This window comes from Planococcus citri, chromosome 1 (genome assembly GCF_950023065.1).
Source record: "Planococcus citri chromosome 1, ihPlaCitr1.1, whole genome shotgun sequence".
Lineage (NCBI taxonomy): Eukaryota > Metazoa > Arthropoda > Insecta > Hemiptera > Pseudococcidae > Planococcus > Planococcus citri.
Window position 1 is genome coordinate 12,789,680 of NC_088677.1, and position 13,909 is coordinate 12,803,588.

General features: G+C 35.8%; 1 protein-coding gene across 1 annotated transcript; it reads left to right on the forward strand.

The window, feature by feature from the left end:
- Positions 1-1,345: 1,345 nt before the first annotated feature.
- On the forward strand, positions 1,346-13,762 carry LOC135847710 (fatty acid synthase-like). Its single transcript, XM_065367382.1, has 11 exons — positions 1,346-3,117; positions 3,287-3,424; positions 3,523-3,696; positions 11,161-11,355; positions 11,435-11,673; positions 12,217-12,447; positions 12,531-12,731; positions 12,805-12,933; positions 13,023-13,253; positions 13,319-13,508; positions 13,675-13,762. The coding sequence occupies exons 1-11, from the start codon at positions 2,970-2,972 to the stop codon at positions 13,704-13,706; spliced, it is 1,908 nt and encodes a 635-aa protein (XP_065223454.1). The 5' UTR covers positions 1,346-2,969; the 3' UTR covers positions 13,707-13,762.
- Positions 13,763-13,909: the final 147 nt, after the last annotated feature.

Consider the following 13,909-nt stretch of genomic DNA (forward strand, 5'->3'; position numbering starts at 1 on the left):
TAGCACAAACTCTCTCAGTTCCTTTCAAAGTGGATTTAGAAAAAAAAGATCTACACTGGACCATCTTTTTAGCCTACAAAATGAAATTAACACTGCTTTTGAAAATAAAGAATATGTACTTTCAGTGTTCTTTGACCTTGAAAAAGCATTTGATAAAGCTTGGCGTTATAAAATTCTCAGAAAATTACACTCCTTTGGAATTCGTGGACACTTAGCATACTTTATTCAAAACTTTCTAACAAATCGTTCTTTCAGAGTTCGCCTAGATAACACTTACTCAAAATCCTTTGAAATTAAAAATGGAGTTCCTCAAGGTTCTGTTCTTAGTACAATCTTGTTTCTGATACAAATTGATGACATTTGTGATGTTATAACTAAACCACTCTCTTTGAGAATTTTTGCAGATGACTTAAACATCTCTCTTAGATCTAAAAACCTCAACCTTATTGTAGAAAAAATTCAGGAAACCCTAAACCAAATTGAAAAATGGGCTGAAACAAACGGGTTAAGTTTTTCAGAATCCAAAACACATTGTGTACTTTTTTCTAGAAAAAATCAAATCAACCCAAAACCCACTCTAAAATTTAAAGGTCGCTCCTTGGAGTTCAAATCTTCTACCAAATTTCTCGGACTTACGTTTGATGAAAAACTAACTTGGACCCCCCATTTTCTAAACGTAAAATCAGAACTCTTGAAACGTATCAATTTATTAAAAATAATAAAAAATCCTAAATATAACCCTTCCCGTAAATTATTAATCCATCTATATAAATCTCTCATACGCAGCAAAATTGACTATGGCAGTCCATGCTTTACAAAAATTTCCAATAAAACCGCCAATATCTTAAAAACTGTTCAAAATTCTTCTTTACGAATTTGCATTGGAGCTCTTTACTCCTCACCCATAGATAGCATCTACTGTGAAGCTGCGGAACTACCCTCAGATTTCAGAAAATCACTAGTAACAAATAAATTCATTACATCAGCCTCAGCTAATCCATCACATCCCCTCCAAAATCTTATCTCAATATTCAGCTTACATCATTTCCAACAAAATGACAACCCACTTGCTAAGTTCATCTCAGAAATAAAAAACCTTGAAATTGATCTCAAAAATCTCATCCAAAAACCCATAACATACCCTCCTTGGCTATTAAAACCCTTACAAATTGATTTTCAACTGAGAAATTATCCTAAAAGAAACCATTCCCCATTAGAAATCAAAAGCCACTATCTTGAACTCATATCAAACTACACCGAATTCAATTTATGCTTTACTGATGGTTCCAAAATCTCTAACCTACATATAGGATATGCTTTTTCAATAAATGAAAAAATTTTCAATTTTAAAATTCATGAGGTCTCTTCAATATTTACTGCCGAACTTCTTGCAATTTACCATTGTCTTTTGAACATATCCACCACTCAACTTGAAAACAAAAACTTTTTAATACAAAGTGACTCTCTTAGTTCCTTGATATCCATACAAAACATTTTTTCAGATCACCCTATTGTTCAAAATATTCACAAAATTCTGCTAGATCTCCAAAATTCAAACCACACCATCCACCTTATGTATACTCCTAGTCATGTCGGCATTGAAGGAAATGAAATTGTTGACACCTATGCAAAATCAGCCACTATCCCCCCTCCCTTCACCATTTTCACCCCTGACGATATAAAATCCTTCTTCAAACAAAATACTCACTCTAAATGGCAAAATTTCTGGTCATCACAGACATCAAACAAACTCTTTCAACACAAAAAAACAATCTACCCCTGGAAAAATCTTAATCACCTAAACAGAAGAGAAGAAATAATTATAACCCGTCTAAGAATAGGTCACTCTAAAATCACACACAATCATCTCTATCAAAACATTCCGAAACCCCCCTGTCAATTCTGTGAAAATGAACCTATATCCACCCAACATTTACTATTCAACTGTCCTAAATTACAGCAAACAAGACTATCTCTCCAAATAGACCCAAATTCAATGACCATTCCAGATAACCCTTCTGAAATCCAAAAATTCATAACCCTACTTAAAAGCACCAACCTAATAAACCAAATCTAAACCCTTCTAGCCACGGGTGTAATAATCGTGTAATTATAAACACCCAAAACAAAAAAAAAAAAAAAAAAAGACATGAAAATCATACTTACTCGTATAATGCTATCAACGCTAAGAGCAACCACTTTGAAAATCAGAGCCACCACGCAGTGTTTGTTGTCAGGAGAGTATGCGCACGAATTGCAAGATTTTACTCCTGAAATCGCACAACGCCGTCCAAAAATCGTGTTGGGATACTCTGATTATCATTTTTCACTATACCGCAAAATCCGATTCCATATCACCAATCAAAAACTTGCCCCTCTCAAAAAAAATCAACTTGATCGACTGAAATTGGAAAAAATCACAAAGTATTCGGTGGTATTAGGCACATATCCTAAATTGAAGATTTTACTTCAGACGGTTACAACGATGAACATAAATTATTGTCAAACAAATATGACACTTATATTGTATGATACTGAATCATTTAAATGAATATTCAGCTTCAATGTCTAAATTTAATACCCGTACGTGTGGTGTACACATATCTATGTAACATTAAGTACATACAAAAGTATAATATGTGCATATTACGTAAACTGTAGCCTCATGAAAATTTCATAGGTATAGAATTAAATTTCACGCGCGAAGGATTTTTGATTCGCAGAATTCACGAAAAACAACGTGATAAATTTTAGTCAAAATTAGGCAGATAAGTCCCCACTAATGAGAGAAGCGATTTGAAATTTTAATTTTATGCAACGTTAAAAGACAATTACCTTACTTATTTATATAGGTACCTAGTACCTACCTACAATTAAAACTCAACAGTGCTTTTCGCGAATGTTGTAAGGTGAAAGTAAAAATCGCGAAATCTTCGGCTGTGAAATTTTCTATTCAAATTGTGCGAAAAATGAAAGAAATGAGTAATTTAGACGATGTTGTTATTTCTGGCATTTCTGGCGTGTTTCCAAAAAGTGAAAATGTGGAAGAATTCAAGAATAATTTATTGGCTGGAAATGATATGATTTCATCAACTTTTGAGAGACACAACAAAAAAGGTAAGTGCGAGGTGCCTTTCTACGACACAGCTTATCTGCATAAACTCTGATGAGTAGGTAATTATTCGAAATAAATGCACGCACTCGAACATATTCCATGTATTACCTAATTTTAAATCTCTATACAGTCTTTCAAAAATTGTAACAAAACTTTTTTTTCAATGCGCAGGGTTGAACGTTGGTTTATTAAAAACAATCGATCAATTCGATTATTCTTTTTTTCGCATGAATAATAGTCATGCCAAAAGCATGACATTTTCGGCGAAAATATTGCTCGAAAAAACCTTCGAAGCGATTCTTGACGCAGGTATGTACGATGCCATGGAATTTATTTTCTTAATGAATACTATATCTAAGTAGGTATAAAAACGATATTTAGAAATCCGAATTTTGAAAATATTGAAGGTTACAATCCTCAAGAAATAAAAGGGAAAAACATCGCTGTTATTGGTGGCGTGTGGGATCTCAATGACGAAGGGGATCCAGCTAAGGATAAGAAACCTGAAACGTATACCGAATTCGGAGGCAAAATGGTATTCATGTTGATGAACAGAATTTCACAATGGTTGGATGTTCATGGTAATATAAACTGACAATGACAGTGCTACGTGTACTGTAGGTATAGTGTATGTATATGTATTCGCCTGTATAGAAGATCGTTGGATTACCTCACTCCTTGAAAGTCACCCCTCAAAAGCAGCCAAAGCAGGACCGTCGCGTCGAAAGGGCAAGCAAAAGGGGCAGTTTGCCCCGGACGCGCGCTTTCTGGTGCATTCGGTATAAAAGAAAGACCGGTGATCAAAGAAAAACATGTTTTTTTACATCTCAAAACACGAATTTTCGAAAATTGTTTTCTTCTCTTTTTTAAAATTAAAATTTCTAAAAAAATATCATTCGGCTTTTAAAATAAAAAAATGATCTTCTCGCATAAAAATTATAAGGAGAATAAAAGATCAATGTAGGTAAAGGTATTAACACCCTGAAAAAAATTCTTCAAATTTTAAAATTATAAAATCCAAAAAATAAACTCTTCCAGTATGATAAAAAGGGATTGGATTTTGAAACGGGTTTATTAATTTGCAGCTAGTTATCGAAATTTACCCGCGGTTGCTAATCAATTGGCCGGTTTCAAAATCTGATTAGCAACAATAGTTCAATTTTTCACGCTCTACAATTTTTGTTCCAAGCTTTTTTGCGAACCAATGAACCGGTTTCAAAATGTGATAAAACAGAATTTGTGTAATTCTTGACGTCCTACAACTTTTGTTTCAAGCTTTTTTCTTCGTCTCCAATTTCTAGGTAATTTTCGATAATTGGTTGCAAATTAATGAACCGGTTTCAAAATCTGAACAGCAAAAATAGTTCAATTTTTCACGCTCTACAATTTTTATTTCAAGTTTTTTTTTCTCCATCTCCAATTTTTAGGTGATTGTCAAAAACATGTTGCTAAATGCGAACCAAAATGAACCGGTTTACCGGTTTCATTATGTGATAAAATGAAATTGTGTAATTTTTCACGCACTACAACTTTTGTTTCTAGTTTTTTTTCTCTGTCTCCAATTTTTAGGCAATTTTTGATAAGTGGTTGCAAAATTAATGAACTGGTTTCAAAATCCGATCAGTGAAAATAGTTCAATTTTTCACGCTCTACAACTTTTGTTTCAATATTTCCCCCCTATCTTCAATTTATAGGTGTTTCCCTATTGACAATTTCAAGTGGCAGAATGCTAGCAACAGTGCTAGCATGACCATGCTAGCACTGGTTGCACCATTTTGAACACCTTTCCTAGCATATCTGCTAGCAAACTGTTGCCAGCACAATGCTAGGAAAATGGTACTAGCACCACGCTAGCAGCATTTTTCTAGCATTATGCTAGCGATGGTTTGCTAGCAGATATGCTAGTACAGGTGTTCAAAATGGTGCAACCAGTGCTAGCGTAGTCATGCTAGCATATTTCTAGCATATGCTGGCATACAATTGGCTTTGCTAGCAGAGATGCTAATGCAGGTGTTCAAAATGGTGCTACTGGTGCTAGCATGATATTGCTAGCTTTTTGCTAGCATATGCTAGCATGTGTATAATATGTATAATATAATGCTAGAAGTGCATTAATTTCCTTATAAAAGAATAGGGTATTTTTAATTATGGTACGTTTCCCAAAAATATCCAAAAATGGGCAATTGCCCTACACTGCTAGTTTAGAACTAGTATTGCACTAGCATCTTGTGCTAGTATAAACTGAGTGATTAGTTTGCCAACTTCACTCTTCTTAATTTAAACAGGAAACTGTATTGAGCTTATATTCGACTTGACTACATACTTCATCTAAGAGAAGTTAAGTATATCATGATAAAGAACAACGCTAGCAATTTGCTAGCATTATGCTAGCACTTGACTGCTAGCACCTGGATAAGAAATCTTTTAACAAAAATCCAGCACCATGCTAGTACTTTGACTGCTAGCTTTACCAAGGTTAGAATAGCGCTAGCAGTAGACTAGTGCAAGTTTACCCGTGATTGTATTTCTAGCATGTAACTAGCAGATTGCTAGCATGCCTTTTGCTAGTTCACCTCATGCTAGCACCATTACAGGGTGCTAGCAATGCACTAGCAATATGCTAGTAGTGACTGCTAGCTGTACTCGGTGGTTATGCTGCTAGCATGTAACCAGCAAATTGCTGGCCTGTCTTTTGCTAGTTCACCGCATGCTAGCATCATACCAGTTCTATGCTAGGATGAATTTTCCAATAAAATGTCTGCTGGCAAAGTGCTAAGTGCTAACACCATTCTAACTGGTAATCTGCTAGTTGATTCCAGGCTAGCACCGTGCTAGTATTCTGCTACTAATGCTAGCATTCTGCTAGTAAAATTGTTCATCATAAGATAATTATTCTGCTAGGATTAACTAGTGTATGGCTAGTGTACTTTTTACTAGCTCATATCATGCTAGCAACATGGTAGCTTTACGCTAGGAGAAACTGCCAGCATCGCTTGGTAATTATGATGCTAGGATATAACTAGCATGTTGCTAGCATACATTGTGCTAGCTCATCTCAGGCTAGTATTATGGTGGAATTTTGCTAGCAGGAGTTGCTGGGATCATTCGATAATTATGGTGCTGGGTTTTAACTAGCATATCCCTAGCATACATTTTGCTATAGATAATCTCACATTAGCAATATGACAGCATCATGCTAGCAGGGACAACTGGCATTACTAGGTAATTATGAGGCAAGCGTTTAACTAGCACATTTCTCGCATACATTTTGCTAGCCACCCCATGCTAGCGATATGATAGCATCATGCTAGTATGAACTGCTAGCATCACTTGAGGAGCTTGGAGTCGAACCGTACATTATCCAAAATTCACTTTTTTCAGGAAATGCGAAAAACCAGCACAGCAAAATCGCATTCATAAAAATGGCTACAAATTGGTACATAACTTGTGTTTAGTGTAAGAAAAATTACCCTTGAAAAATTTTCCCGAATTTCCCTCCCAACAGGGAAATCTACCACCATCAATTTCGATAATGTATGGTTTGACTCCAAGTCTGATTTTTTCCTGTAAAAAGTGTATAAAATCACGAAATTTCTCGCCAAAAGAAGTACAGAGGCACATCTTCGAATGTATATTACCGAAATATAATAATAAATGAATACGAGTACGATTTTACAAATAATGATTAAAGACTAGGGTCAGCTGGATCACTATTTTAAGACTAGGGTCAAACGAATAACGATTAAAAAATAGGTTCAGACGAATAGGTAACCATTAAAAAATAGGGCCAGTCTAATAACGATTAAAAAAATAAGTTCAGACGAATAGGTAACAATTAAATAATAGGGCCAGTCTAATAACGATTAAAAAAATAGGTTCAGACGAGTAGGTAACGATTAAAAAATTGGGTCAGTCTAATAACGATTAAAAAAATAGGTTCAGACGAGTAGGTAACGATTAAAAAATTGGGTCAGTCGAATCAGACAATAAACTCCAGCGACTCTTCCGGTGTTTCACACATCACTTCGCCTTCTGCACTCGGATTATCCACAAGCTCTTCTTCTTCACGTGTAGTGGGTGCAATTTCTTCACCTGCCGAATCTTGTACAACACTGGCATCCAAAATGTAAATAAAAAAGCCCAAACGAGGATCCATTCTCCAATTTTCACCAAAATGTTTGACTAATAACTTTTCGACGTCAGTTTTCTTCTCCTTCTGGACAGAATTACCTTCAAAAATTTCAGAAAGCTTGATGTTCTTGGGAGATTTCTTCCGTAAGAAAATATCAGAAAACTTGCCGGTATCGTGATAATAATACGGCTCGCCTTTTACTTCCACTGACAAATTCGATTTTGGGTTTCTTCTTATGTAGATCCTCTTCATTTTTGAAATTTGGAATGGCCAACTGGAAACCCTTTTAATGACGCCATTCGTGGCATTTTTGAAATTGAAAACAGTTACTCTACTCGCCACATCGATCACATCGCCAAATTCGTTATCACCAATCAAATTGACCATCTCGTTCGGATTTACGATGATTTCTTTACGTTTAATAACGCGTTCAATACGCCCAAATACACGATCAGGTGGTATAAAACTGTGGCCAGTAACTGGAAAAACGAGCATGACTTCCTCAATATTTTTTGGGGCAAAATTTGCGAGCCAGTGCACACACATGGTTACCATAATCGTGTTTTTATTCTGCCCGCCACAGCCATCTGCCACCAGTCGAACTTTTTTATACTTTGAGAGGTTCGTTGTATTCAGAAGATAAAAAATACACGACGAAATCAAATTAGCATTTTTTTTAAACTGATTTTCTGTCCATAAAAAGCATTTCACATTCTCTGGCCGCAATTTGGATTTTGAATGACCTATTACTGCAGTAAAGTTGTGCAGATAAATCTGACGAGAATAATATGCCGCACTATCTGGCACTTTAGGCAGAGGCTGATTTTTTTCACAATCAAAGGAACACAGGAAAAGATCGTCGGAGTCGTCCTGCAAGTACTCAAAAAATGCAGAGGCCTTTTTTTTATGAATGGCCAATTCTGCACGTAATTTTTGCTTTTCTTCTTCATCTGTGAAAGAAAAAAAATCAGAATTTGAAACATTGATGAAAATTCAAAAGACGTAATTGCAACAGTGATCAAAAATCGATAAGAATTTATTCAGAAATAAATTTTATTGTTACAGAAAGAATGTTATTTTTCACCTTTTTCAGCTTTAATTTTTTCAGAATAGCTCAGACAAGTTGAACAGACGTCACTCGCAGGGGAACCAAAGCCAATGTTGTACTCTGTTGTGAATATGAATCGAAAATACGAGCTTTTGGGCACATCTTCTAAATTAGTCCATTCTTTGTACATTCTGTATAACTTTTCGATATTCAAATCGCATGACAAATATTTCCGCATTGATTTTCCTCGACAGTAGTGGCTCTCTTTAAAATTCAATCTCGACATGAACGCAGCTATATCATTTGTCTGAACAGAAGACTTTTCTTTAATTGATGGAACAACACCACCTCTGTTTTCAGCGATGTATCCCTTTTCGTAGTACTCTTTTGCAATTCGATTCAGTCTCGTCTTACTGATGTGCAGTATCTTCGAGAAAGCATTATAACAAATTTGGACCAATTCCTTTGCTTGATTACGGATGAAATATTTCGCGGAGCAGGTGGAAGAAGAAATCAATTGATATTCAGCTTTTACACGACGTCTTTCCACTTTTGATATTTCCATATGTTTCAGCAGAAAATTATCTTGCTTTTGTTTATCTCTCTTCGAGTAAAACAGCTTATGGAAATCGTACACGTCAAAAGCAGTTAATGTGCTGCATTTGTAGACTGATTTCTTAGTGTGGATGCATCTTGGACGAATCGGGGGAAATGCTGGTGCACAGCTACGATAGAAAATACATATTTTAAATAATTAATTACCTCAAAATTTCAAAACCGAATCATTCAACTTTTGTAACCTACCTCATAGCTTTGTCTTTGTTTTTTTTCCAATGTTCTGGCTGTGGAATAATCTTTCGGCTGTTGCTAAACCTCTTATTATCCTTTTTTTTGGTAATTCCGGGCATTTTATTTATCAAAATTATTAATTTTTTGGCGAAACAAACATCAAAATCATATTTCAGATCACCAAAATCACGTTTCCAACTTTGTTTACATATGTTGGCTTTATCACTTGACGAAAATTATCAACTTGGAGTGGAACCGTACATTATCCAATACTTGGAGCGGAACCATACATTATCCATTGGATAATGTATGGTTCCACTCCAAGCCAGTACTTTGAACACGTTTTTCTCCCAGAACGAGACATTCTGGCACCACGATGACATGTTATTCTGATAGCCCATGACGAATACTACCCGAAACGATACTTATCTCATTTTTTTCAAAAATGGATAATGTACGGTTCCACTCCAAGCTCCTCACTTGGTAATTAAGGGGCGAGGGTTTAACTAGCATATTGCTAGCATGAATTGTGCTAGCTCATCTCATACTAGATATTTGATAGCATTTTGCTAGCGGGAAATGCTAGCTTCATTCGGTAGTTATGTGGCTAGCATGTTGCTAGCTCATTGCTAACATACTTCTTGCTAGTTTGCATCATGTTAGTAATAAGCTGGCATTTTGCTAGCATGTTATGCTAGTTCATTTCATGCTAGCATAACGCTAGTATCATGCTAGTTTCCTGCTACTCATGCTAGGTGGGTGCTACTAATGCTAGCATTCTGCTAGTAAAATTGTCAATAGGGTTGTCGAAAACTGGTTGCTAAATGCGAACCAACGAACCAGTCCAGTTTCAAAATATGATGAAAGAAAATTGTGTCATTTTTCACGCACCACAACTTTTGTTTCAAGCTTTTTTCTTTTCTCAAATTTTTAGGAGATTGTCAAAAACTGGTTGCTAAATGCGAACCAACGAACTGGTTTCAAAATGTGACTGCACGGAATTGTGTAATTTTTCTCGCCCTACAACTTTTGATTCAAATTTTTTTCCCATCTTCAATTTTCAGGTAATTTTTTGATAACTGGTTGCAAATCAATGAACCAGTTTCAAAATCCGAACAGCGAAAATGATTCAATTTTTCACACTCTACAATTTTTGTTTCAAGCTTTTTTCTCTATCTCTAATTTTTAGACGAATAAACTTTTGTTTCAAATTTTTTTCTCCATCTTCAATTTTTAGGTACTTACCTAATTTTTGATAACTGGTTGCAAATCAATGAACCAGTTTCAAAATCCGAACAGCGAAAATGATTCAGGCTATTGTCAAAAACTGGTTGCTAAATGCGAACCAATGAACCGGTTTCGAAATCGCCAAATGTGATTAGACAGAACTGTGTAATTTTTCACGCCTACAACTTTTGTTTCAAGCTTTTTTCTCTACTCGTATCTACAATTTTTGGATATTTTCTGATACCTGGTTGCAAATTATTGAACCAGTTTCAAAAAAATTCATATCACGTTTTTGTCGACTTAGTGCGCGGAATACATTACGCCAGTAAAAACCAGCTTGAATTTATTGACCAAACCGGTTTTTCAATTTGTGGACACCCTGAGCATGGGCCTGAAATTTCCAAGGTCGCTTTTGAAAGCCCTTATTTTTTGCTACTCAACACCGCTTCATTCATTTCGCTAGTTTTTCCCACTTGGAAATTAAAACCAACAGGCACTACTTTTGTGTCATAATGTATACAAATTTTGAAAAACTCTCACCCTTGTTTTGCTCGGGCCAAGTTGTTTCTTGTTTTAAAATTTAAAAATTCATAATTTAGGCCCTCAAAAATCCAAAACAGAATTTATGAAAATTTTTATACGTCATATCCCTGAATTTTGGAGGTCAAACATTTTCAAATTGTTTTTGCAGACAGGCACTTGTCATACTGATCGTTTCTCGTTCGTCTATTCAAATCATATGTATTTAAGGTTGAAATGACTCCAACGTTTCAATCAACGCCCTTTCAGTACATATATTACACTTCCAGCTAACTGCAACACTAATACTTTGATTAACTGCCTCATCAGGACCAAGCTACTCCGTAAACACGGCTTGCTCATCTTCAATATACGCCATTGATGACGCAATTAAAGCCATTCAACGAGGACAATGCGAAGGAGCAATCGTATGCAGTTCAAATTTTTGCTTAGCCCCCATGGAATACTCGACCTCTACCCCATTTCTCAGCCCAGATGGGACAAGTGCGCCTTTTGATGCAGATGGTACCTATTTATTTACGTACTCGTATCTGTCAAAATAAAGCAAATTGCAGAAAATTCACTAAAATGTACCCTTTTCCAGCAAACGGTTATGTGAGAGCTGAAGCAGTAGTCGTAGTTTTTTTGCAAAAAAGAAAACATGCGAGACGGATTTACTCAACCATCATTCATTCATCAACCAATTCCGACGGATTTCAAGTTAATGGAACAGGTTTTCCATCAACCAAAGCACAAATAAATCTATATCAACAATTTTACCAAGAAATTAACCTGGATCCCCGAAAGATTTCTTATATCGAAGCTCATGGTACTGGAACTCGGGTAGGCATAAAAATTCAATCACCAATAAAAATGTGCAAAATTACAGCCAGCATAAATGTAGGTACTGAACACGGGTGGCAACTTGAATTTTTTCCGTGTGTAGCACAAAAATTTTGACACAAAATTACTGTAATAGAACCCTAACCCCCCCCCCCCCCCCGCTTGAGCCAGTAAAAAGACGATACGTTGAACTTCTTCCATTTTTGGAAATTCATTCATTAAGGTTAGTAGGTAGGTATTCTTGAAAAGAAACAGTAATTGTACAAAAATGATTTTTTTTTCCAAAAAATATTAAAAACCAGTCGAAATTGTGTAGAAACATTCAACAATGCATTAAAACACCGATAATTTTTAATTGAGAAATTTTTTTAGAATGTCCAAAATTATTTCATCGACTAGTTTCACTCCAAATTTTTGGGGCCATGTGTAGCATGCTACACACGAAATCGGCTCGTGTGTAGCCGAAGCTACACAGGCAACAGGATAATTGCCACCAATGGTACTGAATAATATTTTTAAAAATATCGTTTTTTTCTGTCATAGGCAGGAGATACTGCGGAAGGAACATCCATAGATGAATTTTTCTGTACAAATCGTACGTCTCCATTAAAGGTGGGATCAGTCAAGTCGAACATGGGACATGCTGAGGCGGCAGCAGCCTTATGCAGCATAATCAAATTGATCATAGCTTTCGAGACTGGAACGATTCCTGCGAATCTACGATACAATAAACCAAATCTCGACATTAAGGGTTTCAGTAATGGACATCTTGAGGTTATTTTACAACGAGGAAATTACGTTTCAGCTACCATCGTGATTTTGTGTCACACTAACTGAATTCAATTTTCATTTTCAAGGTCGTTACAAAACCAATTCCCTCGGAGGGGGATTACTTTGCGTTAAGTTCTTTCGGACTTGGTGGAGCTAATGGTCATATTGTCCTACAACCTCATAAAAAAGTCCAAAATAAACAACGTTCATCGATCGATGAAAATATACATTGGCTAGTTACAGCATCTGGAAGAACAGAGGAAGCAGTTGACTGCATTTTGAATTCTGTAAAACTAGTTCATTCACTCACACGACAAAAAAAATGTTGACATTTTAACTCATTCGTCGCATACTTGATAGGTTGAGAAAAATAGAAACGCCGAATACATTCGATTATTGCATGAAATTTTCAAATACGGAATTCAAGGTCATCCATATAGAGGATACATAATTCTGCAGAAAAATAATTTACCCAAAGTGTCTAAAAAAGTAAGCTAAAATATTGCAGGAAGATAAAATATTCATTCTAAAAACAGCACAATTAAATCGAAAAAATATATATATTTGTATATTTTCAGTTCTTTTCTGGTGAAGAACGGCCAATATGGTTTGTTTTTAGTGGTCTAGGATCGCAATGGCCTGCAATGGGAAAATTGTTAATGGAAATCCCAATTTTCGCCCAGTCTATACGTAAAAGCCACGATGCGCTACGATCAAAGGATCTTGATGTAATAAAAATCATTTCAAACGACGATCCTCAAATACTCGACAATATTCTAAACATATTTGTAGGAATAACAGCTATTCAGGTAACGTACATTGGTATAAATTTGGAGCTAAGAATTTTTCGAACGAAAATTTACCTTCCCAACAGATTGCTTTAGTGGACGTATTGAGTCAAATGAATATAAAACCAGATGGAATCATCGGTCATTCAGTAGGAGAAGTAGCATGTGGATATGCCGACGGTTGTCTGACAGCCGAACAAACGATTTTAGCAGCTTATTACAGGGGTTTGGTTTTGATGGAAAATGGTTCCATCAACGGAACAATGGCAGCTGTTGGTAAGTGAAATTGCAAAAATGTGTCATTGAAAATTTTGAAACAGAGACAATTCAATTATTTTCTTTTCACATGCCATCTTTCATCCACTTTTCAGTGTATGTAGAATAAATAAAAAAATTAGGTAAAGACTTCTGCCATTAAAAAATTCAATTATTATTCACTCAGGTGAAAGCTCGCAGTATGGTACCGAGTTCTAATTGTCTCGCGAACGATTCGTTCCGAACTTGACGAAATTCTCACGGCAACGCCGTCGATATCGTAAGTTCCAGTCCAGCTCTCAGGACAGTGTTCATTTGCGCGGGTGTCCCTGTTCACCTCGCAGTATTTGTGCATGACACGATAAAAAATCTTATACCTCAGGAAATCGATATCGCATGTCATAATGGTCCCAAGAGCTGTA